This window comes from Xiphophorus maculatus, chromosome 22 (assembly GCF_002775205.1).
Source record: "Xiphophorus maculatus strain JP 163 A chromosome 22, X_maculatus-5.0-male, whole genome shotgun sequence".
Lineage (NCBI taxonomy): Eukaryota > Metazoa > Chordata > Actinopteri > Cyprinodontiformes > Poeciliidae > Xiphophorus > Xiphophorus maculatus.
Window position 1 is genome coordinate 10884042 of NC_036464.1, and position 25716 is coordinate 10909757.

At 35.3% G+C, this 25716-nt stretch overlaps 1 protein-coding gene across 26 annotated transcripts in view; it reads right to left on the minus strand.

Moving 5' to 3' along the window:
• Positions 1 to 24130, minus strand: part of nrxn1 (neurexin 1) — a 258531-nt gene extending 234401 nt beyond the window's left edge. For 13 of the 26 annotated variants that reach the window (XM_023327267.1, XM_023327263.1, XM_023327260.1 and 10 more), the window contains exons 1-5: positions 23956 to 24130; positions 21282 to 22586; positions 2355 to 2372; positions 909 to 938; positions 181 to 192 (exon numbers count right to left, since the gene is read on the minus strand). In XM_023327267.1, coding sequence (XP_023183035.1) covers positions 181 to 192; positions 909 to 938; positions 2355 to 2372; positions 21282 to 21993 — 772 coding nt within the window. In that variant the 5' untranslated portion in view covers positions 21994 to 22586; positions 23956 to 24130. Of the gene's footprint in view, positions 1 to 180; positions 193 to 908; positions 939 to 2354; positions 2373 to 21281; positions 22587 to 23682; positions 23865 to 23955 lie in introns of all 26 variants that reach the window. The other 13 variants (XM_023327259.1, XM_023327256.1, XM_023327247.1 and 10 more) reach the window with 6 other exon arrangements.
• Between the last annotated feature and the right edge of the window lie 1586 nt (positions 24131 to 25716).

Consider the following 25716-nt stretch of genomic DNA (forward strand, 5'->3'; position numbering starts at 1 on the left):
ACACAGCTTGAGCATGTGAATTCAAGCAGCACCTACCTTGAAACCCTCTAATTAATTAGTTGAAAAGCAATTTTTAAAAATCCCAGTCATAGGTCTTTATATATCATTCAACAAGAGCATATAATGCCAGAAAAATTACCACAAAGCTCAGTGAATTCAAATAATTAAAAAGGGTAATACCTTTACTTTTACCTATGAGATTTGATGAAATGTTCCATGAAGAAAGTAGGTTCCAGACAAAGAGGAAGAACAAAGGGAGAGGAGACACCAGTAAGTGTCCTGACAAAATAGGAGGACAGTGGACAGGGGGATAGAGAGGCTTGATGGCTGCAAATTTGTGCAAATACAGGGGGGGGGGGGGGGGGGGAATAGGATGCTGCTATGGACAGTGAAAGCAGAAAGCTACATTGCTGCTCTGCTGTGCCATGGCAATATGCAGAACTGCAAAAATGGAAAAAAAGAATACAGAATGGACAATTGTCTCTGCAGATGCTCTCAACATGCATTACCAAAGTGAGGGCAGATGAGGATTAGCTCTAAAAGTGCAGTAAGCTATTTTCACAACACCCAAACAAGGTTATTGCAAGTTGTCCTTCAATACAACTACCCATATGTCACAAAGATATACTAAATTTTAATCATTAAAAAAAAAACTATATATAAAAGGAAATGTCAAAACTATGTAGAAAACACAAACTTCAAATTAAAGCTAGATCACCTGTGAAAAAAGTCAGATGGAAAAACATCACAAGACAAAAAAATAAAGCCATTGATCAAAAATGGATAGACAGCAGCCCATATCAGAAGCTTCAAGCCTGCCCAGGAGTTAGTGGCTCACAAATTTCTAAGCACAATAGGAGCAGGAAGAGCAATGGAGGAATGACAGGAAAAAGGAACATAGCCCATACCTTGGTCGCCCATCATCAGGTGTGCCAGACCTTAAAGGAAAATAAGAGTACAGTCAGCAGAGAACAAGGGATCATGGGAAACTGTGTGACACTGACATGCAGACATCTCCTTGACAGCAGATGTCTGTTACTTGAGGAGTGTTGGGATAGGGGAAAAACAGGGAAGAGATCAAGTGGAGGACACACAAACAGGGTTAGTCTGATGAGCATTAAGGCAACTCAGAAAGGTTGCAATGCATCATCAGCAACTTACTATGCATTGTTCAGAAAGCTAAAGTCACGCTGACCTATATGCATCATCACAATTAGGTGAAATTGCTTCCCAAATGATCACTGCCTGGAAAAGTCCTACCGGACCACAAGCAGCTTGGATTCTGTGGCTATTCACTCTTCCTCCAAACTGTGGGACATTAGTTTTCAAAAGAAATGGAAAATGATCTTTCATCCTCTAATTGGACTTTGGACCTCAGAGCAATAGTCTTGTCCTTATTATCCTTTGCCCACAACACCTCTCTCTTTATGATTTAGATGCTGAAATTAATGTTGACAACATTTGTGCTTGCTGCAACATGTTTTGCAGTCAGATGGTATTTTAGGCTTTGTCATTTTAGTCTTAATGATCCTCATACCCAAAACTGCTGAAGAAAAATAAATGAACAAGCACCAATATACATTGAAATCTGCATTTACTTCTTTTAAAGAAGCCTGATGAAAGTATTAAGCTTGGTGTAAAGAATTCATCCATTAATATTTCAATGTACATAAATATACACTTTTGCTTGATTCTTTAAAGAGGGTTTTTACTGATTGCTTGCTTCTGTAATCTTTTAGAGTTTTCTGAACTATTGCCATTTTATATATCATTTTATATATCATATATATGGATGAGATAAATTTATAGCAACTGATATATAGAACTAGTTGGAATAAGCACTACATTACACAGCAAGATTTACAGGCAATACAGTTAGTGTTGCTTAAATTATCTGGGAAATTTGAAACGTTATCCAGCCTTGACTTTAAAAATAAAAATAAAACAGATACAGACAAAAATGAATCAGGAGATTTTTTGCTGGGTTTTTTTTGTATTTTATTTTATACATTGACTTCAGAATTTATAATTTCTGAATAGAAATATTGTTTTTATGTTAATGTTGAAATTAATAAAAGCGTTCCTAAAAACTTTGTTGGAGGCATGAGTATTTCTGAAAATCAACTGACTTATTAATTAATGAATTAATTTTGTTCTCATCGTTAATGGACGTAATTTTCTAATTTTCTATTTCTATCTATTAATAGAAAATAATTAAATGAAAACAAAGTTAAAATATGACAAACCACACTTACCACTCAAGTTACATCGATACCATCACCAAGACAAAACATTCTCTAACATTCATTTGATAGACTTTAGGTGGAATTAGTCCCCAGGATGAAAATACCCACCTTTGGTATTGTTGTCTTCTGGAGGCATAGGCAGGCAAAGAGAGAGAGAGGGAGATATTCATTAAGCAGCATGCAGGCTAGTACTGGCCATTGCATGTTGTCACCATGCAAGGCAATAAACATCACATGCAAGTGACCTATTGCAACATCTCAACAGAAAATACAAATTTATGTTCATCTGCTCTTTATGGTAGCCCCATTTTTGATAACCTAGAAGATAATATAGGAGCAAAACACCTTAATTTTATGTGAATTCACTGGACCATCAGGTATCAAAAACAGCTGTTGCACATGGTACTTAAATAATGAGCTGGAATTAAGTTTTTTAAAATCACTAGATGACTGACTTTTATCAGTTACTTTACATTATTAAGTAAAAAGCAGCTTGTACGGAATCTTTTAGAAAGTGTAAGCTAGTCATAAATTGTAGAGATAAGTTTGGCTGTTGTGTTCGATTTACGGCTTATAAATATAAATGCGAGAGGAGAAACTTAGGCAAAGTTTATTCAGCTGTGTTTTTGCGAGAGCATAGAAAATTATTGATTTATTTATTAAGTTTCTATGAAATCGTGTTTCAACTCATTAAATTATGACATCCAATGAAATTATTAATCCCAGTCTATATAGATTTATTTTGATAAATCTAAAATGTTATATTTATTTACTAAATTAAATGTTAAAAAATGTTGAAGTTTTACAAACTAAAGTGCTCTTAGGGACTTAGTAAGCTTATGCCTGTCCTAGAATATCAGACAGCTCTAAAACAGTGTGAGCGCATTTGACTGTTTACAAATAAGCAAAAAGTACATTCTTCCACCTACATCTTAAAACTGGCTTCACATTTAAATAATCAAAGAACCAGTATTGATCACAAAGCATGTGAAGGCAAAGGGGAGGAAAGCAACACAACTTGAGACTGGTTCATTCTGATCTGTTGTTTCTCACTCAAAAGCTTTTATTTATGTCACCTTTCTTTAAAGATAATTTAATCTCTACTGCCTCAAAATAATCACCATAAATGTTTTCTTTCTTAGATGACAAGCTGTCTTATTTAATAAAATTCACAGCAAATGAAAATAATATAAACAAATGGAATTGGCTCTATATGTAAAACCTTTGATGTTTCAGAACAGGCAGTGAGATCTTTTGAAGGCGTTTTCAGGAGATTTGGTTACACCATTAAAGGCAAAGAATAGTGAGTGCATCCAGTTTTACAAAAGATTGGCACCTAAATATCATTGCTTCTATATTAATTTTGGCAATAAGGTGAGTTTTACGGCAGTGAGAAAGTCACTGTGAAATATGTTACTCTGATAAAGAAAATAAACATAAATACATATTGATAAAGTGATGGCAAATAGGTGAGGTACACAACATGCCACCTGAGGGGATATATATTATTTTTTTTAAAAATCATGTGAGTTCAAACATGCAAAAATAAGAAAAAGAGAACGCGTAACAGTAAACGTTTATTGCCTCTAAAAATGGGGAAATATATACTCAAAGAGTAGTTCTTCGTCAGGCTATATATTAGAACCAAATTTACAGAGATATCCGGGTCTGGGTATAAACATGACAAAAACAAGAAAAAAATTGTGTTTTGCATGCAACATCCATTTATAATTACTCAAAATAATAGTTCTTGTGATCGGCCCAGGTTTTAACCATGCCATCAGGATCCCAGTTTTGACCACAATTTAAATTCCTACCTCTCCAAAATGGTTTCTTGCTCCAAGTTAAGCATTTTTTTACTTTGACTCAAAACTTACCATACCTTTTGGTTCCCTTTCCAAGTCAGACACCACACATAAAATTACCAAAGGTTGTGGCAATGTACAAAAGTGATTAAACGTCTACTAATTGGTTAAGATACATGACAACACCAGTTCTGTAAAACTTAACAAAATTCAAGTGTATTCATATTCTATCTAAAGGTGTTGTCTGTATTAATAAAATTTCAAAATTTTCTTGGAAATACAGTATACTGCCTCACTTGTTGGAAAACAAATGCATATTTAAACAATCAGGCAGAATTTGTTGCATGTGAGAAAGTTAGATGAATAAGACTGTGTGCATATACAGGAAGTATTGAAACTAAAACAGGTCTCTTAGATAAATGAGATACTGCTGTCAAATAAACATGCAAACTGTTTGATCTCTTTTCCCAGTTTAACTATGAAAAGCACTCTGCTGAAATTAAAGGCATTCAGACAAAGCAAGCATGAGACTGGCAGTTGCCAATGACCAAAAAAAGAGGTGAAAAACATTAATAAATAAAAACATTGGATTATGTCAAGACCCAAAGGCACTGAAACATTAGCTACAGCACATACTTTGTCCATTTTTATCAAATGTACCTGTAATGTTAGATGTGAGACATATTTAAGCTACATATTTTTAGTTCTGTGAGTGGCCTGTGTGGGAAGTTTAGATGATTTTTTATACACCAGTGGGATTAGCATGATATTACACTGATTCCCTTCCTTTTATCAGCTTAAATCTTAAATTAGAAGCTATTAATTATTGATCCTATCTAATTATAGCTTTGGAGACATACAATATTTATGTCCTCCATATTAAATCAGATCAGAGAACATTATCTTAGCATGATTCTTAACCTCCATAGGATAAAATGAATGTGATTAGTTACCAAAAGTGAAACCACTGAAAATAACTTTCTTGGTGTGATTAGGAAAATGCAACTATTTTTTGTTATTTGTGTTCAGTATGTTTAACACAAAACAGATTTTATTGGTAAATATATTTCTATGGAATCTATTGACATAAATTTTACTTTGGATTCATTTATAAAAATTATCACAAATTAGATCAGTTTTGTGCAACAAGATAAGGAGAATACACACTTGACATGCTCATAGAATTTTGCAGAATCTTTCTTTCTCCAAATATGTTTGCAATGACATCCAAAGAATTCAGTAAGCATCTCACTTGACCAGACTATTTTTTCCAGATTCAGAAGTTTAGTAATACACCTGGAAACATTGCTATCAGTATGTTTTACAAATATAAATTTGGCCTTGAGGAAGCTCTTTGTTTTACATAGCACAAGATGCTTCTTGTGTGATATCTTAGTACTGAGAAACATTTTCAAAGTTCAGCAGCTGGGGTTAATTGATTTGCAGAGGGAAAAGATTGTCTTTTAAATACTATTACATTTTAGCGATCCTATTTTTTAAGTATTTTTCTTCTGTCTTACATTCATTAACAAATAAACTATACATATGAAACACGAGTTGTTACTGACATGGCATGAATTTCATATCAATAGCCCCTTTAGACATTTACTTATTAAGAAAAATTATTAACATATTTTTGCTCCTTTGCACTTATTTTCCCTACTGCATTTTATGAGATGAAATTCAACCAACCTCTAGGGGCCACATAGAACGAGGTTTCATTTGGTGATTTTAAGAGCGAAAGAAGCTTTTCCCTAATAGCAGTATCACCTCACAGGATCCATTAAAGCAAGTCACCATCACTCATCTCTATCTCTCTTTCACACAGGCACACACTCCTACACAAGCCAATGCACTTCCATTTTTTTCACAAATGTACCCAGCTGGTTACATTTTAATCCACAGTTGTAAATCCATTTAATCCCCTTCACAAAGTGATCCTAGTGCTATTGTGCTGGTAACTCTACACCAAAATGCACTCAACTGTCTATCAAACAATCTGTGTCTCTGATAGTCTTACGCTGTTATGTTATGCACACAGAGCAGTCTGCGGTTCAAGGAATATAATTACAATACTAACTTAATGCCTCACTGAATGAAACATCTGGTGTACAATTTCTCCAAGAAAAACACACAGAGACACACAGGTGGGAAAATTAATCTATAAATTGATTTTCTTTTTGCTTTGCCTCATGCAGACATAATTCTGACAAAACACAATCTTGACCCCCCTGACTGTGAGCCCCCAACCGTGACAACTGTTCAAAGCCAAAGTGACAGGACATACAGTAGACAAAAAAAGAAAAGAAAAAAAAAAACTGGACATGCTTAGTCCACTACGATACATCATTCAAGCTACCCTCAAAATGCCATCACCACACACAAACAGATGCAAGTCTGTCTTGTGTGTCTGAATGTATCTGGCTGAAGAGATGTAGGAAGGAGAGTCCTGTTGACATTTTAAATAAAGAAGCATGCGTGATATTCACGAGACACCACACACAGCTATAGATACAATTCCTTTTTCTCTGCTTTCTGACAATGTTGTAAGATCTTTTCTAGTTGAATAAACCTACTGTTAATGCCATAAGCACTGATGAGCTGGTGAATTTGTCTTCTCTTGCACTGGAATTACACTCATATTTTCTGAATCATTTATTTTGGGTAGCAAAGAAAACAAACAGAAGAGGCTATTCTAAACAACATTTAATCCAAACTAAAAGCTGAGATAGCTCCTGCAATGATGTTTAACTATATCTTAACAACACCCAATTGCTTCCTAAATGGTCCAAATATTCAAAATAGTCTAACACAAACTTCACAGTCCAAGCAGTAGTAATATAATTCCATCAATAATTTTCTAAAACTGAGTTATACAGAATATTACATCCAAAGTGAATAGTGCTCTAATCAATGGTGATGTCACAATTCATTCTCATACAGGACTAAACTCTATTATTTCCAAATTTTCTAATAATAATGGTAATATTCTAACAGTGGACAGAGCAAAATAGTTAATTGTTTGATAACCAAAGAATTGCGACATCTAACGAAGTTGGTCCATTCCACAAAATCCACATGAAAATCGTAAATGAATAAATGCAGAAACAAAACTGAAAGTCTTTAATGTTGAAATTAAAATATCACTATTGGTTTAAAAAATGCTTCTTTGTAAATGCAGGCAATAGTTTCGTTTATAATGAACAGTTGAAATTTGCTCCCAGCTGTTAAGAAATTAAAATAGGTTATAAATAATCAATTTAATAGAAAAATCCTCAGAACGGTCAGATATTGGCTTACAGTTGGCTTGAGATTAAAGAAGAGACAGATTCACAACTTAGCTAGGTAAAAGTTAAATGTTCTTTCTTAAGGTTTTACAAATATTCTACATTTTATATGTGATATTTTATTTAAATGTTTGTGGAATTATAGAAATGTAAAAAATAAATAAATAAAAAGGGATGGGAATGCAAAAAAAAGTGAGTTTTCACAAGAATAGCACAAGTTTCAGCATGTGGATTTCATTAGTAAATAATTACAATGATTGTACATTTGTATGTTACAACACAATCCAATTTCTTTCAACTGAAATTTTAATTTAAACAGTGGTAGCAGATGTTTTGATAGAAAATCTGAAAGACCAGCGCAGGAACTACTAAGCATCAATTGGTTGTTAAATTACAACTTGGACAAACTTGGACAAAATCAAGAATAATGAGTGGGTGCTCATCTCTTTATACCACTAACCTAATGCATCTGCAAAGGGGAGTTCATAGCAATGAACAGCTCACCATTGCTCAATTATGTAATTGAAGCAACAGAAAAAAGGATAAGAGAGGAAGTGCATGCATTGACTAAGTGACCAGCCATTCTGATAGAAACTGATAGCGACCACAGCTGTGGATAATTATACTCTCACTAATTTCAACTCCACTTCTAATTATTCAGTCACTGCTGGAGCTTTTACGCCTTCAGACCATTTCTGTCTTTGAATGAGCTTTTTAGAAAAATCTTCCCAGTGGTAATGGCCTTGCCAAACAGGACAGTGTCCAAAAGGAACATTCAAGGATTTAAAAATGAACAATTTGTCAATCAATAGTGATAGCAAAACTCAGTTACAGGAAGCTACCAGAAGGCAAGCACTATACAAAGAAGAGACAAGAAAGTAAATGTGTTTTGGAATGATCATAGTTTGTCTGTGTTTGTCTATTTTAATTTAAAAGAGAATTATTTTTTTGAGAAGTTGAAGATCAAAGCACAAAGAAACAAACAGTTGAAAAAATATTTTGCCCCAGGATTTAAGGGAAAGTACGCGTCTGAAGGACGGGAATGTTGCACAGTTCCTGCTACTCCAATAGAGGATGACATGAGCCTGAAGAAAACATCAGCACAGAAATTTTCACATAACAAAATGCTATCTTTTACTTGATTTAGCTTTTTTTTTAACTTTTGTTAGTGCAAAATATCAATCAAGTTTACATAGTGTTGGACTTCAGCTGTTGACTGCATGTACATTAGTTTCTTTAACCATCCAAGATCTGCAGCATTAACTTGAACTGACGTTTTTAGGGCAAAACATGCTCTTGTTCTGATGAGAAAACTACCTGTGGACTGACAGAGTTTGCGTAGTGTGACATTCACTGTCCTCAGAAAAACATTTTAAACAGCAACATTATTCTGTTGCACTCAAATCCTCACAAGCAAAACACAGTTGATTATGTACAGAAAAGTGAAACTTCTACATCCACTGCATGGCTCACTGACATAAAGAATGGCTATTCTGCTGACAGAACTTTAGGAAAAAAAAAAAAAGAGTGCTGATACCTGTGCGCATGAACGTAACAATGCTGGTGTGAGACAGAAGAAATTACCACATTTCTCTAAATGCTGTCCAAATATCACAAGAGGACTTTGATATCACCATTGTCTTGAGTGTCCATTGCGGTTTGTACTAATGTTCAAGTTTGGTGTTACGGAACGTGGTTACTCCAATCTAACCTTAAGCTTCATTCTATGCTGCTTGGCCACGCTTTTATTCTCATAGACTTTTCTACATATTTCTCACTTTCAGGAAAGAAAATTAAATACAAACTCAAACACAACTGAAAGGGAAGAACTATAAAATTGCCCTTTACGGTGCACAGATACACCTTTATCCTCTTTAGCAATGGGTCGATATTAAAATAGAGCTTTTATATAAAACGTTAAAAAATCAAGAAATGTTTTAGTATGTGTTCAATCTATTCATTCACATTGCATTACACATTTCATGTTTAAATAACTGATGTTATTTGTACTCAAATAACATCAATGATTGTGATTTAATTACTCTTATTATTCAGCTACTAACAGGCTCTCAGGACAGATGGTGTGTGGACATTGTATTCCAATCCAGATATCTCCAAAGAGACAGACCCGTTAGAGAGGATTGTGTGAGCAGATGTGCTCTCCATTCTTTTACATCTTACGTACGGGTTGGAGTGATCCAACAGGATAATCAGAGCAGCTTATACAGAATTTCTAATAACCTTAATCCCAGGATTGACAATATCTAGGATAGTATTACCATTGTGGAGTCAATCTCTTTTGTGACGGGTATTAGCAGTGAAAGATGGCATTAAGAAATCAATGCAAGTGGAAAGTTTGTAAGTGTAGGCTCAGCATATTTCCAACTTGTTACAAAGTGCAGAATGGTGGCTATTTAAGCCAGTAAATGTATAGGACTTCCTTAAGAAAATGAGTTCCCACTTCTCATACTGTTGACGTCTAACAAATCCCTATCTGAATAGTGGCTCTTGAGCTTAACCTAAAAAAATACAGCAATAAGGCATACTGAGCATTAATGCAACTAAGCTCTAAGCACTGTTACCATTAATCCACATCTTCACCCATTATACATAAAAAAACACATGTGAAAATAAAAATACATCATGTGTTAAATGAATTAACAGTGTCATTTGAAGCGAAGCAAAACTGAATTTAGATTTCATTTTCAGAAAAAATAAACAAGAAGGACGGTATGATTCTCCTTCAGTGTAAACACCCTCAACATGTTAGCCACTGCTTTGTAGATGTCAAAAGTAGCTTAACATGTCTGATGTTATTCAGTAACAGAATTACAAAGTATGTAAACATGACTGTAACAAAAATGTTTCTGAAAACTATTTGTTTTTACTTGGTTTGGGCATCATTTCTTTGAAATTATTCATGTGCTCTTATGACTTGTTTTGGAATTTGGAATTAATCTACCAAGCAAATGTGGTAATATTGGAAATGGAAATATTGTTACAAATAAAATAACATATATGTTTTTAGTATAACCAAATAATTAAACAAGATATGTCTAATTCTCTCAGATCCTGCATAACATTGCAATGGTTGAGAAAATAAGGCTCGTTTTCCTGAAAGTGTCATATGCCAGGAAAAAATACTTGTAATGTGTTTACGAATGTATTGCCACATTTGATCTTTTTGAAATATTGGCAGACTACAACTGCAAATGTAATTTTAGTTTATGTTTTGTGATAAACCAACATAAATGGGGTCATAATTCTAATGTTTAAAAGTTCATTTATTTCAGTAACTCAATTCACCAAGTGAAACACATTACATAGGTTACTTGCACACAGGTGGATGTGTTCTGGCCTATTTCTGTTAACTCAGCTAATTTTTGGTTCACAGCTAATGAAAACACATTTAATTTTGGGGGAATTTAAAATATTATACCAGATTTAGAAAAAGAAAACAAAACACATTATTTTCAAAATTTACTTCTAAATGAAAAACAAGATTATTTGAAGTCCATATTCCAGTTTCTTGAATATGTAGTCAAAAAGTATATCCACTTACTTTTCAAAAATGTTTGCAAATAATTTGAAAAAACATTATTGTAGCCCTTTTTACTGTTTTGATTTTATATAATATCCACGGCAAACAACTACGTTCAAAGGTCTCCTTGTTGATGAACAGACTTCATTCTCAGGACTATGGCATGGTTTACTTGTAGAGTTTACTAGTTGAATAATTGAGTGAAAGGATAAGAAGTTCTATTTGCAGTTTGAAACATGCCATGCAGGAGGATTAGCCAACCTATGAAAAAAGTGCTAAACTCAGATGAAACCAAAATTAAACTTTTGGGCCTTATAACACTATGTGCAGCAAAGTAGAACAGAACAGGATAGAATAAGAGGATGTATGTTACATATGTTATATATTAAAAATTGACATTTTTGTTCCTTGTCACAAAAAGGAATTTTGTGTTGGTTCATCACAAAAGACCAACACACTTTTGCTTTATCTAAGATAAAGCAAAAAATATAAGCTTCAGATTGTTGAGTTCAGTATTTTTCTGTGTCTGACTGAGACAGAGGTGTTATTGTCTGCTAGAAATAATGTTTTAAAAAGTTGTCAAAAGGGTGTTAAAGAAATTTAGAAATTCCCTTTGATAATCAGTTGTTTATTTGTAACAAAATGAAAATCCTCCGAGAAAATTCCTCCAATTATTTAATTATATAATGTGTTTATTGACGCGAAGATAAAAGTATACTGTTAATCTACTTTTCTGAGTAAAGCAGTAAAGCTGCAGAAGGTCCATCTTTCAGATATACAGTGGAATCACATGGTTTGTAAAAATGACAGGCATACTTGAAACAGGAGTATTCATTCACATTAATAATTCATCTTCTTCCCCACAATACCTCAGTAGTTAAATTCATATGTGAACAAGGGCAAAGCTACTGAATACTAATTTGTTAAATCAAGTATTCTTGTAGAGCTGTACTTATAAATGAACTCAAATCTAGAAGAGAACTCAGAAAGCACCACTCACTGCTAAAACCCAATGCTCCATGTTAATTTTTCTAAAGAAAATGATCATGAATGATAATCAAGAGTTCTGTTACTCACTTCTCCTTGTCTAGCTTGCCAGGAATCTAGAAATGCCTTAGACAAAATTTTGTTTTTCTGAAGTAGATAATTATTTATTTGTGTGTATATGTCTGTGTACATATACACACATTATAGATGTGTATATGTGCATAGACAGACATGATCAGCTGCAATATATTGGCCACAGACTGGTAGAGTACCACAATAAAGGCTATGGTGTGTTTTTCAGGCCACCATATTCCCCTGATGCCAATCCGGCAGCATCAGATGGCATCTGTGGGAAGGTTACCAAACCCACAATGTTCCCATTGCCAAACCCAAAGGGTGCTAGGATCTATATCTAACATTAACAACATCCTAGTATCAGATACCCCAGGATACACTCAGAAGTTCTGTCAGACCAGGATTGCTTTGGTATAAAAACAAAATTGTGGGTAGGACAAGCATAATTTATCTTTGTATAAACAGCTAAAATAGGTAATCGAATAAATAACATAAAACTTAGCTAGCTAATAATACTTTTCATTACATTATTTCTTCAGTGTATTTTGGCATTTAAATCTACTTGTCATAAAATATCAATTGTTGGTAAAATGAATAAAGCTAAAGTGAAACAAACAAAAACGTAGCTTTAGTAAAACTACTTTGATGTTGAGAAAAATTAAATCAAATAAATAATATGCCAAGTAGTCTCACTCTTTTCAAAGGCAGGGCCACTCAGTCATTACTGAAACACCTATCAGCATTTCTTAGCTACACAATTTCCAGCTTGCTTTTCTTATGAAGGATGTAGGCATTTCGGTAGAAGACCAGAATGAGGGTTACTTTTAGTAACTTGACTGTGTTCCTCTGGACTGAACTCAGGGGACACACTATTGCTTTGATGACCAGTAACAACACTTTGATCCATATGATTTGTCTTACCAACCTTATTTAAATGATGAGGAGGTGTTTTAGTTTTCATATTTTTTTCAAGTCTCTCAATACTGCAGACCTCATAATTCTACTTACTTTATTCTGGGACATTAACTGGACATTTTATTTTTGGGGGCTGTCTTCGTCATGTTATTTAAAAACTGCCAATTTAACTAAGTAAAATACAATATCTTTGTATGAGTGCATAATATAGATGAGTCCACCTTTAAAGTAAAAGCTGAGAGATAATCAATTGGTGTCCAATTTTGTTTTTTATTCTCAGAAAGTCATGTTAAAACCTTTTAATAGTTATGGAATAAAATAAATTTGCAAGAAAGACACCATGAATAGCTTCCACAAAAGGTACCAATGAAATGCAAAAACACTTGCCATGTATGATACAGGAGGCATCTCGTAATTAATCCTGATAGACAAAGAGCACTGACAATAACACCTCTAATTTCTTGTGATGTTGCTAAACTAAAATTGACTGATTTGCATAGAGCATTAATTAGAAATTATACAATTAACATATCTCACATTCTATTAGGTCTCAAATAGTACCTTTTTTTTTTCAACTATAACCATCCCACTATAATTCGTTCCAGAATATAGGTCACATCAGACAGCTAATGTGTCATGAAGAGGAAAAACACATAAGTTGCACTGAACTTTAAGTCGCATTTGTTTAGAAATTGACAAAACTGAGGGGGACCTTGTCTATATTAATAATATGTACGCAGCGGAGCGGTGACGCATTGAGTGTAAGTTCAGGGTGATAGAGAGGCGGTTGCATGACATGAAGCTAAAACACCAAGACAACCTGACAGCAAAGTCATTTATATTCATCTCCTCTGCAATGGATGTGTTAAGCACAATTGTCAGGCTTCTGAAAAGTATGTATAGTATATTCCTAAGCACTCAATTCTTGGTTGAGCATCCTCTTGAATGACTTACTGCATCAATGTGCTGTGACTTAGAGGCCATTAGCTTGTGGCATAGGCCTGTAAACACTTAAATGTATTACAATTACCAACGTCATTTAAAAACTAATTCAAAGAAAACTCGTTTTTGTCTTTGTGGGCTGTGTATAAGTAGAATTATGTGCATATCCCTTTACTGTGTGATTGTGAGCATGAGTGGGAATAAAAATAGCAATAGGTATTTTGTTCCATATAACACAGTAGGAGTGTAACCGGTAAACTTTTTATGGATGCAAACTCGGCTAAAAACTCACCTGTTTGGAATTGTATTTGAAACTTAATCAATTACAAATTTATTGATGGAACCTGACTTAATGTTGTGTTTTGATTGTTGATTCTATGTTGCATTGTGTTTCTGTGTTTGATATGATGTAAAGCACTTTGATTGCTGCTGAAATGTGCTATACAAATAAATTTTTATTGATTGATTGATTTAAGCTGCTGTGCTACCTTTACAGTCTGTAGTCATGTGACTCCAACCCATTAAGTCTGTAGCAAGAAGTGAGAGACAGTGAGGTTGAGAAAATAGAGGAAATGTTAAATGTTGGAGTGGCGGTGACAGAGTTAGTCAAGTAGGAAGAGGAGCAGCTCACAGTAATATAAAGTGGGGGTAGTGTTATCATCCATTTATTGTTATTGAAATGAACTGCTCATCATATCATGATATTGATTTTGGCCATATCACCTGAAATCAATATCGCCCTATTGTGGCATAGTAATGGGTCCGGCAACACCAATGCATGGAGCTCATTGGGCGAAACCCCATGTATCGCTACAAGAAAGTCACATAGCTGACACAGTAACTGTTTCGGACACGGACGAGCCAAACTTTGTTTATAAGGAAGCATATCTGTTAATGGGATGCATCTGCCAAAGTAATCTCTGATTTGTTGCAGTTCCAAATAGATGGATCCTATAAGATATTAGGACAACCAAAAGATTATCTGTCCAAACCTTTTCCACCTTTCCTTACAATTTCTTTCAACTCCGGCTTCATCTGTGCTTTGTACAGCTGGAGAAGTTGTATCAATAAAGCGTAACAGACTCAATTTCCAAACGTTGGAAAACTTAACTTGACTAACAATATCAACAATGTTTTAAATTTAAATGAAGCAATATAATATATAATACAATGGCTTAAAGGTCATCAAATCAGTGTCAACGAGGTTGCCTGTAGGGATTTTTAAAGTCCAGCAGGTATCAGTATTAAGTGACACAGTAGCAACACAATACCAATACGGTTTGGTAATGTGTCAAAACACTTAATGATGCCTCATCACTATTGCGGCACAGCATAAAGGTAATGAAAGCCCAGACTGAGTTAAGAACTGCCTTCAGGTCATCTGCCTTCTTGGATGAGGTGTCTCTCATCTTAATGTTGACAACAGCCCATAGAATGTTCTATGAGGTTAAAAGTCAAGGGAGTCTCCTGACCAGTCAAGAACAGGAACACCAGAGTCATTGAACCAGCTTTTAGAACCTTTGGCAGTGTAGACAGGTGCCAAGTCCTGCTGGAATATAAAATCAGCATCTCCATACAACGTGTCAGCAGAGGGGAGCATGAAGTGCTCTAGAATTTCCTTATAGACTGTGATCTTCATTAAACACAATAAACCAACACCAGCAGATGACATGACATTGATTACCTTCACTGTGAAAATTTCACACTGGACTTCAAGCAATGTTGATTCTGATTCTCCACTCTTCCTCAAGGTCCTGGGATCTTGATTTCTAAATGCAGAATTTACTTTCATCTGAAGACAAAACGCTGGACCATTGCACTATTCCTTTTCTGTTTAACCCAGGTAAGACACCTCTAACATCTTTGGTTCAGGAGTGGCTTGACACGGGGAATACAACATTTGTAGCCCATGTCTAGTATTCATCTGTGTAGTGGCTCTTCTTGAATGAATTACATTTGACTATCCTCTCAAAACTGTGGTTCTCCCTGTTACTGGTGCACCTTCCCTACCACACTTCTTTTGTCCAGTCAATTTTCTGTTAATACACTTGGATACAGAACTCTGAACAACCAGCTCCTTCAGCAATGACCTTTTGTGGCTTACCCTCCTTGTGAAGGGTATCAATGACTGATTATGAATCCTACTAACCTGTAAAACCATTTAATGGCTCAGGAAACCTTTACAGGTGTTTTGAGTTAATTAGATGAGTAGGGTGTGAGCCTAGGAGGATCTTTTATCACAGAATTCTAATTGGTGGAGACAATGAATTTTGGATTTTCATTATCGCTGAGCCATAATCATCAAAATTACAAGAAACAAAAGCCTGAAATATATAACTGTATATTTGATGATTCTAAATAATGTTTCATTTTCTGAGATGACTGGCAAGAAAAACTGCACTTTTAATGTTTTGAGATGTACCAGTATACTGTCTCCAGATTATGCAAATAACTAAATGCTATCTGGTGATATGCTTAAAAATAAATAATAGAAAAGGGCAAATAAAATAAAGTAATGTCCAGAATTAAGTCTGCCCTACTTTCTCACTTCTACTGATTTATGGTTGAACAATGCATGATGAAGTAAACATGGTTCCATTTTATAACGATAAAATATGCATTTATCTAATGCATCTGTTATTTCTCTTATGAGAAACAAAAGGTCACATTCAAGAGAACTTTTTTGATTGAACGGTGCATTTAAATAATTGTTTCAACCAATTGTGGGGATTTGTGTATGTGTATGCTTGTGTCTGACATCATGTAATGTCCATGCTTGCAGTTGGATGGGAAGAAGTTGACAAATCTGGTGGCAAATCCCATAATCCTTTCATCTGATCAAAGTAACAAAACAGTTTATAAAATATCCAATCGACAAATAAGTTTAAAATTCAATATACTCCTAAACCAAATCCTTGCTTAGTCACCAGCTAGATTTGGAGAAGTTCAAAGAACAGCTTTGCCGTCTTATTTTGAAATACATATCTCTTTCACTTCTAAATGCTTGATGCTAACATGGATGAGATGGTTTATTTGAGAGGTTGCCAGCAAACAAAGACATAGTTTCAGTCCCAATTATCCAAATCCCAATTTTACTTTTTTTTGTTGCTTTTTTTTTTTTAAATATAGGTCCATCTTATGTTAAAGAACTGCTTGCTATATTCCCAACAAAATACTTTTTTTCTCACACTGCAGGGCTATTGGTTCTAAAAGTAAAAAGGGAGGCAGATATTTCAATGCTCCAATTCACCTGTGAAACAGCTTTAGTCCTGGAGGCAAAAGTCTACCTTAAAGGCTGTGGCTAAAACTTTTTTTTAGTGAGGTTACTTCCAAGTTTCGCTGTTTAGCTGTGACATATTTCTGCAGATAGCTATAAGTTGAGTTTTTGCTGCCAATAACTTCATGCTCTCTCACTAGACCCGGCATTTCTGTGTTTAGCCATGTCTCTCTCTTTAGCTATGCATGTTCCTGTCTCCTATAGATTTTACTACTGGCTCAGAGTTTCTTTGTTTAACTTTCATTCCTATGACGCCACTAAAATAACTACTGCTGCCATTAAGTACTAAAAAATGTTACTGAACTGACAGGTTGGGCAGGGACAGCATTAAGGTTCATGGCGACTATGGTCATCTTGTTGCTGGTAACTTCATAATGGGCAACCTCGAGCAAAGGCAGGTTGTATCATCTTTTAGAGGTTACATAGGTGTTGATACTGGATAAGAGAGGCAAACACAGCTGCAGTGCAACAATTTAGGTCACAACAATTGTTAATAGTCTGGGCACAGTCCAGGCCTAAATCCAAATGAACATCTGTAACACAACTTGAAAAGTGATGCTCAGAGACACGCTATCAAGCCAATGAGTGAGGTTGAGTATCTAACAAGTCAAGCTCGAAGAGAGTTAACTCTTCTATGTCAAATTCCAAAAGGTTAGAAAACATTTCACGACATACTGGTGAGAAATAAAATAGGGTGAGAAAGAAAGTTACTTTTCCTTCCACTCTTGCTCTAACTCCCTTGTTCTTTCACAAGTGTAAATAATATGCAAACAGTGTTTACTTTTTATTTTGACTTGTGCATTATTGCAATTATGTACTATATTGTGTTTTGGAAATTTCAGGAGTCCCTCTGTACTTACAGTCCAACTCTCTTGCTACTTGTAAAAGTGCTCTTTCTTACAGATTTATAGGGTTGGTGTGTTTTATAATTATTTTATGAATCCGTGTCAACAGCCACAGGCAACAATTTTTTTATCAAAAAAGTTGAAGGTCCTCTTCTATACAGCCCTGCTCTGCTCCATAAAGCAAAGTTAACAAGTAACAAGTGTAAATTGGTTTTGGGTCATGCTTAGTGGATGTGAAGTTTTCTGTCTCCTTGGAAAAACACAACTTAATAAGGGTGCATTTATTATTTTGTCAAAACTGTTAGTACAAACCAATCAGGGCCACACAATTTCTCTTGAAACTCCTACAGCACCAACGTTTTCTAAAGTGCTACAAAAAGGGAGCAATTTCTAATTATGTAAGAGAATAATCTTTTATTTTATAATTTGTGTATTTCTTTCTAGGAGACCAGAAGCATAACACAAGGAGAAAAGTGACATCGGCACATTACACAGATTGCTGGTTTGTAATCAGGTCAGAAAAGTGGGTTCATACTTAGACTGAAAATATCTAAACTGAGCGAACAGATGCACAATGCTAAATTTAGACCATCAGAATGAGGTAAACATGCCACTTTTTTGTCGTCACACCTATCGAAACTTGCAAAATAATTTATTTATAAGCATGCTTATGCTCTGAATACAGTAAGTAACTCTCAGGACATGTCTTCCCCCATATAGACAACATCCTGTGATGATGCAGATTCTCAAAAGGGCTTTTAAACAATAAGGAAAAGCTTTCAGGCCATCATCGTAATGACTCCATTCCTCACTGACTGTGACTGTTCAACACTCCTGTAGCATAAAAAAATGTTTTCTCATCAGTAAATTTTTAAGCTCAAGTATTTTGTCATGAAATGCGCTCATGTGACAATCATAATTTTTTCATCTGATTGACAAAACAAAAAACAACTTTGTGACAAACATCAAATAACACACCCAGAAGAAAGCCCTCTCCAAGAATTAATTTAGGACCATAACCAACAATACCTTGCAATACTAGAACTGAAAGGGCAGTGAATATTGCTGAGGCTTGAGTGTTGAGACAGATTTGTTTAGACACTTTAAATGCCTCTTAAAATGGCAAAGTCATTATGATGTTCTGATGTGCCTTTAGCTGTAACGAAAACTAGACAAAGATTAGTGGCAGGTCCAAGCACATGTACGGCCACAATAATGTTTCGTTTCAAATTTATGAATGTAATCTGTTAGATGAACTGATACAGGTTGCTTGATGTAAAGAAATAACTAATGTATTATATTCAAGTTATACTATTGAGGTTGTAGGGTTTTAGGATTTTTTCACAAAAGTGGTTCCAGGTCTTAACCAAGGCTTGAGCTAAAACCATTTATTAACTGGTTGTGTAAAAGAACTGGATTGATTTTACACAACCAAAGCACATGTTCAGTGCCACATCTCTAGGCTCTCATTCAGTACCTTTGTTTTAATAACATTTTTCTCTGAATAGGATTGGAATGCAAGGAGATAGAATAACGGCACACATCAAAAATTTACTTAGTATTTCCAGCAAGCCAGGCTCCAATATCACCATCTTAAATTACTAATACCATTTTGAATAATGCCCTAGGATAAACAGCGACCTGTCCAGGGTGGACCCTGCCTCTCACTCAATAGACTGCTGGATGAGACTACTATGGGTGGATTTTTTAAACAACAAGCAATATCTGTGAATGCCTCACATTTATACTAGTTTCCTTCTGATCAGCACCAGGGTGCTAAAAAACTAAATTTACACATAATGCATGAGGAAAGAATTATTAACATTACCTTGCAATATTTAAAACTTAAATTAAGTTTGAAATAGCAGCTCCAGAAATCAGCTGTAAGTACCAATAGCAACAGCTCTTTATGAAGTATTGCCCTACTTATATCAGTTATATCACGACATCACAGAAAATGTGAGGTCTTTTAATAATTTGAATGTTAAGCTTGACTTAAGCAAATCAATCACATGGTCCTTCCAACATTTTGATTGGTTTGTCTAGATGAGCCCGCCTTGCTGCTCATGTTTGAAGGAGTTCTGGGTTGATCGTTTATGCTACGTAGCACCGCTTTTTCAGTTTCTAAGCCAGAGCTTGCAGCATGGGAAACAGAAGGAAAAGGTTCATAGCCTGTAGTTCCAACCAGTTTAGAATAGGAAACAATTTGTGGTAGAAATAAAACAACTTTACTGTAGAGGGAATTATTCACTGTGTCTGTGCATAAGGGTTGTAAAGAAATTGAAAAAACATTTTATAACCAATCAACAAAAATTGATTAAACTGTATAAGCCTGTTAAGCCTGCATACTTTATAATACAGTTTTTATATTATCCTAAAAAATTTAAGGGGATTAATTAAGAATAATTTATGCAATAGCTCTGAATTATTTAAAGGTAGCTCAGTGAGCTTATAGTTGAAAAGATTCATACCTTGAAAAGTCACAAAACAGATTACATTGTTGCTTCATGGGGAAAAAAAACTATATGTTTATTAAGAATGAATATCCATTGATGTCCACAATAAGAACTAAAAAAGGAAAACAGAACACATGCAAATTTACAGCTACAAGCAGTAGTTATTAACATATTTTTTTATTTGTATTACTTCCATTACCTCCAAAGGACTTCTATGTTCCCTTTGTCTTTATATTTAACTGGTCTCTTGTTCCTGTTTTTTCTTATTTGCAACACTCTTTTCCTGAAGGTCTGATCAAAAACTGTGATAAGGATTATTGTTGTTGTTTGTTTTAATTAATACTTTTTACTTCAAACTTAAATTATTTAAAATTATATTATTTACAGTTTATTACCGTAAATCAAAATACTGTCCTAAATGCCTGTTTAGTGTCAAGCTCTGTGTATTTTGAGCAACACTATAACACTATAATCCTCTTATTAATCCATAAACCCCACCCTGTTAGCATGTGGGTTCTCTTCTATTGCCATCATTTAATTTGTTTTATGAGATCAATGGTATCACTCATGTTTACTCCATTGACTATGATGACAATCATTGCTCTTTAATTTGCAGCAATTCACTGGGGATACTTTATAGGTCAACTCATCCCCACAGACCCGCTTTATAGTTATAGAGGACACCTTTGGGGGATGAAAGTTACCTGCATTGCTTGCTAATGAGGCCTTCAAGGAGATTTTACTTTACAAACAACTGCATAGCTGATCAATAGCACACAACCAGAGCTTACTCAGATAAAGGAAGGGAATCCATTACTTTTGAACTAATGTTGAGTTGAACAATTTGGGTTAATTTGTGTAATGTCAAAACCATGATGTGTTGAATTACAAAGTCCAGGTCTTACCTTCACTGCAGTCCTTTCCTTGGAAGCCAGTGTGAGAGCAGTCACATGTCGGTTCACTGTTAATTAAACTGCAAACTCCTCCATTTAAGCACATGTTGGCTGTCCCACAGACATCCAGTAAGACCCCCTCGCTGTTGATCATTTCAGACTCCGTGTTGTTGACCTTTATATCTGTTATCCATCCTGCAAAAGGTGGCTGATCCTTAACCGCTGCAGACGTCAAGTGCAACACCACAGACCTTAGCTCCGGTGGTATTCCACCAATGAACAAATGGCTGAAGACAGTCATGTCTCGTCTTTTCGACTTCGCTTCTACCCACTTTATCTCGCCATCCACAGAAAGGGTTGTGTTCTTAAAGCTTCTCCTAATCGTGACGTTGTGCCATTGGCTGTCGTTGACCGCAGTGTCAGACACCACAGTTGCAGGCTCTGCGCAGAAGATTGAGTAGCGAAGGCTGAGTTTGCCGTTTATTAGGAGAAGTTCTAAAAAGTCACAAAATCCCTCGTCGTCAAAGTAAACAAGAACCCCATGGGAGCTCTTTGTTTTCATGTTGAAGCTCATTTCACTTTCACAACATGCATTCCACACTGGGAACCTAGCCCACTGTCCCTCAGTACCTGTAAATTCTAGACAGGTGCCTATTTCGATGAAGCAGCATATGAGGATTCCAACCCATATGAAATGGGCACTGTGCAGCTTTTGTACAACCATTGTGTGATTCCAAACTTGGTAGATTGTAGTTAGGAGTAATAGTTTATGAACTTACATATATGTATCTTAGGTTATGCAAAAAAGTATGTTGGGTCAACTGTGATAAAGGTCTGGTGTAGCACTGACTGCCTAGGTAAATTTATAAATATGAACTGCTGCATTGTAAGGTATAAGATTACATGTTAGCACAGGTTTAATTGACAACTGATTTAGCCAACGCTTGCTTCCTGGAGCAGACAGCATTACTTAAATCTGTCCAGGCCAGTGGCCTAATATCTCACTGTTCTCGCCAAAACAGTTTAAACACTTCGAAGGTTCTCTCTGCCATAGCTTAGTTTGAGCATGCGATTCAAATATCTCCTGGGTACACAAACAGCATCTATTTCATGTAATAATGAAAAGTTGAAATGGCAACTTTAATTTTCATGTTTAACTGCATTTTCTCTGGTGAGCCGCTGGAATTCTTGTTTAGGGCTTTGCACCCCGTGTCCTAGCTAGCAGAGCCGAAAAATGCCATAAGGAGTCACGTTGGCTGATAAGCTCAGCATAAGACACAGTTTGCCTGTCAAGGCTCTTCTCTGTGTTGATGCTCTCTGCAAAAGAGAAAAGAGAAAAAAAAGCAGATTTAATACAGCATCAGCATTTTCAACATATCCATTTCCAAGTCCACTTTGGCAATGCCTTCAGACTAGAATTAGACTAATATTGTGATTAAGTTGAAGTATAGTCAGAAAGCCCTTTGTCACAATAAGCACAAGCTGTATCATTAGATTACCATCACCAGTTCTTTCCAGGAAGCAAGCTGCTGCACTTGACAATCACACATATGAGTTCATCTCAGTGGCAATATATCTGTAGTAGAATATATATACTCTATGAAGGGAAAAAGTCACAAATTGTTCTAAACAGTCACATTCTGGGTCTTAATTGCAATAAAAGATGAATAAAGAGAAATGCATCACTCGGATAACGTCTTGGGGAACATTTACAATTAGGAGGGGTGAGACCAGATCTACTGACCATTTACCTCAGCATTCCGTTAACAGATGCCCTGAATGCTCTGCTCCCGGCTGAACACTAAACATGAGAATAAGTGCGTCACTTGATTCACAATGGTCGGTTTGTGTTCGTCACCCTCACACACATAACCACAAAGACCACCTTTCCCAAAAAATCTCTGGATCTCAGTCAGAATCCCTAAATGTGCTTTTCATAGCCATTTGTCATATTATTGTATTATAATTTCACTTATATCGGCATTTCTTTAAATCTAAAATAACAAAGAATACTACACTGAGAAAGAAGCAAAACTCTTTAATTTCTCGGCAGCATTTCAAATAAAAAAAAAAATATATTGGTCTATCTAATAGAAAGGTTGGACGCTGCCTTTAATAAAAGATTATACTTTAAATAGACTGAATTATCTCAGTAAACTGCACAATAAGTGTCCGCGATGGATTTCAAAGATGATAATGCTTTTATCTCATAAATTAGATCTTCATCGGAATTTCACGTTTCGCTCAAAAGCCCCTTCCTCTGATCGTCCATACCTTCACATCTACCGCGACAACACAACCGGTACGGATTATATTTACGTATTTGTGGGATTAATTACTTATTCGAGTAGCTATTAATATATATATTTTTTTTATTTATTTTTTTTTAGCAATGTGCCGTGTATTCTTCTACCTTTCCGCGTAGACCTCTACTTCCACGGGACCCCTAAACAGTTGCACGAAGAAAATGAGAAAACGATTCGAAAAGCTCCCAATAATCAGCATCGTCCATATTTCCGCGTCTGTTGGAGAGCCCGAGTCTAAAATCCTCTTTAGACGATCAAGATCTGCTTTCAAGTGAATCACAGCATCAGCCTGAGCGAGGGAAAGAGTCAGAGAGAGAGAGCGAGATGTGTCCACTTTCACTCAAACTCCGCTCAAATCGTAAAAGCTTAGGAGAAATTACCTGAAATATTGTGTCCTCCAAATGTGACTCACGGTGTGAATGAAGAAGAATAAGATATATAAAATGGGAGTGGATGGAGTTGGTGAGCAGCGCGGGACGAAAAAGAAATCCAGTTATCACTGTAGAAGAGGAGGTGCAGTCGGGTTTCTGTGTTCAGCTTATCCAGCGACTGTCAGGAGCCACAGACAGAGCGTTTATCACGTGTCTCTTCGTGATATCTACCGGGGAGGGGCAGAATGCGGTCCCTTGGACAGCGCTTCTGCTTTCATGTGCATCAGTTCACGGCTGTTAATAATCAACTTTAGATGAAAGATTGGAAGAACTAGTAAGTCAGGACACCCAATATTCTGTATAAAGTAGGATATCCTAACTAGGTAATGGTTTGTCTGGGATTCTGCTGTATGAGCTGGAAGTCTGTGTCGTCATTGTTCCAAGTCCAAGCAGGTTACCCTGTTTTTGTATATCCAAGTTGGTTTTATTTTGTAAGCGATGTTCAAAACAATTGCAACAGAGAATAACTTTTTAAACTGTATGAAATACTGTATGGAAATAGACCCAGTAACTCATCCAATTCTTGTCAAAATGTAAAAATCCTTAGGATAAATTAATCCTTAATTGCAGTAGTAATGAACATTTTTGAGAAATCCAAACTTTAATCTGAGTAAAGTTATCCAATGGGGGAAAAAAAAAAAATATATATATATATATATATATATATATTTTTGTACAAAATCACTATTCACAGCACATCTGCTGTTAATACCTACAGCCCCCTTTTCCTAAGCACTTATTCTTCTAAAATAGTTCAATGTTGGGGCAGCAGGATGTCTGACTATACAATTCAGATAGATCTTTCAATTTCTTGTGTCCTGTTATTTTTGATATTTTATAACAACTGAAAGTAACAGTTAATTGAGCAGGAAGCTTATATACTCAGTGAGAGTAGCAGGTTTGTCTCCAAGAGACGTTTCATTTTTGCCTCTTGGAAAATACGTAGTACCCTTTTCACTATATTGATATTTCAAAAGGTTTATAATAGTTTGCATTTTGACAAGGACCCACATTATTACAGGCAGCGCTGGAAGCTCTTTTAAATAATATCAGAGCTATTGCTAGTAATGTGGAACCACTGACCCTAAACAGCTGTTACCGGACTGGACACAGAACTACAGAACTACTTACTGGATCACACAGCCTGACCAGAAATATGTGTCATTCATTGTTCAATTTATGAAGCTGAAGGAGGCAGCAGCAACACAAAAACCAGCTCTTTCCTCTTCTTCTGTTTGGTCCTCCTCATCTTCATTACCACTTGTGATTTCTACATTCCCATCAATTTCAACTCCTCTGGCTCAAATTGAAAAAAAAAAAAAAACGTTACTCATCTCTGTTTTGGCTGGAGCTAGTGCAATAAGGCCATGCATTTACCCAAAATGCATTACAGCATAAACAACATGGTGACATCATGTGATGTGACAATATTTAATTAAAATGTATAAAAACTAAACATGCTACAATATTGTTCCTGTATTGTTTTACATATAAAATAAATATTTCTAAAATAAAGTCTACAACTAATTGCGGATCCCTTTAAGGAAGCATAAAATTCTATCCTATTAATTACAAGTTTCTACAAACATTTCCAGCCAAAAAAAAAAAGAGTAAACCATAGTTTGAAAAATGCCACATTTACATTTACAGAAGATCTGTGGAATTACCTAAAGAGCAAAGTGGCATTTACATTTAACTTATTAGGATCCC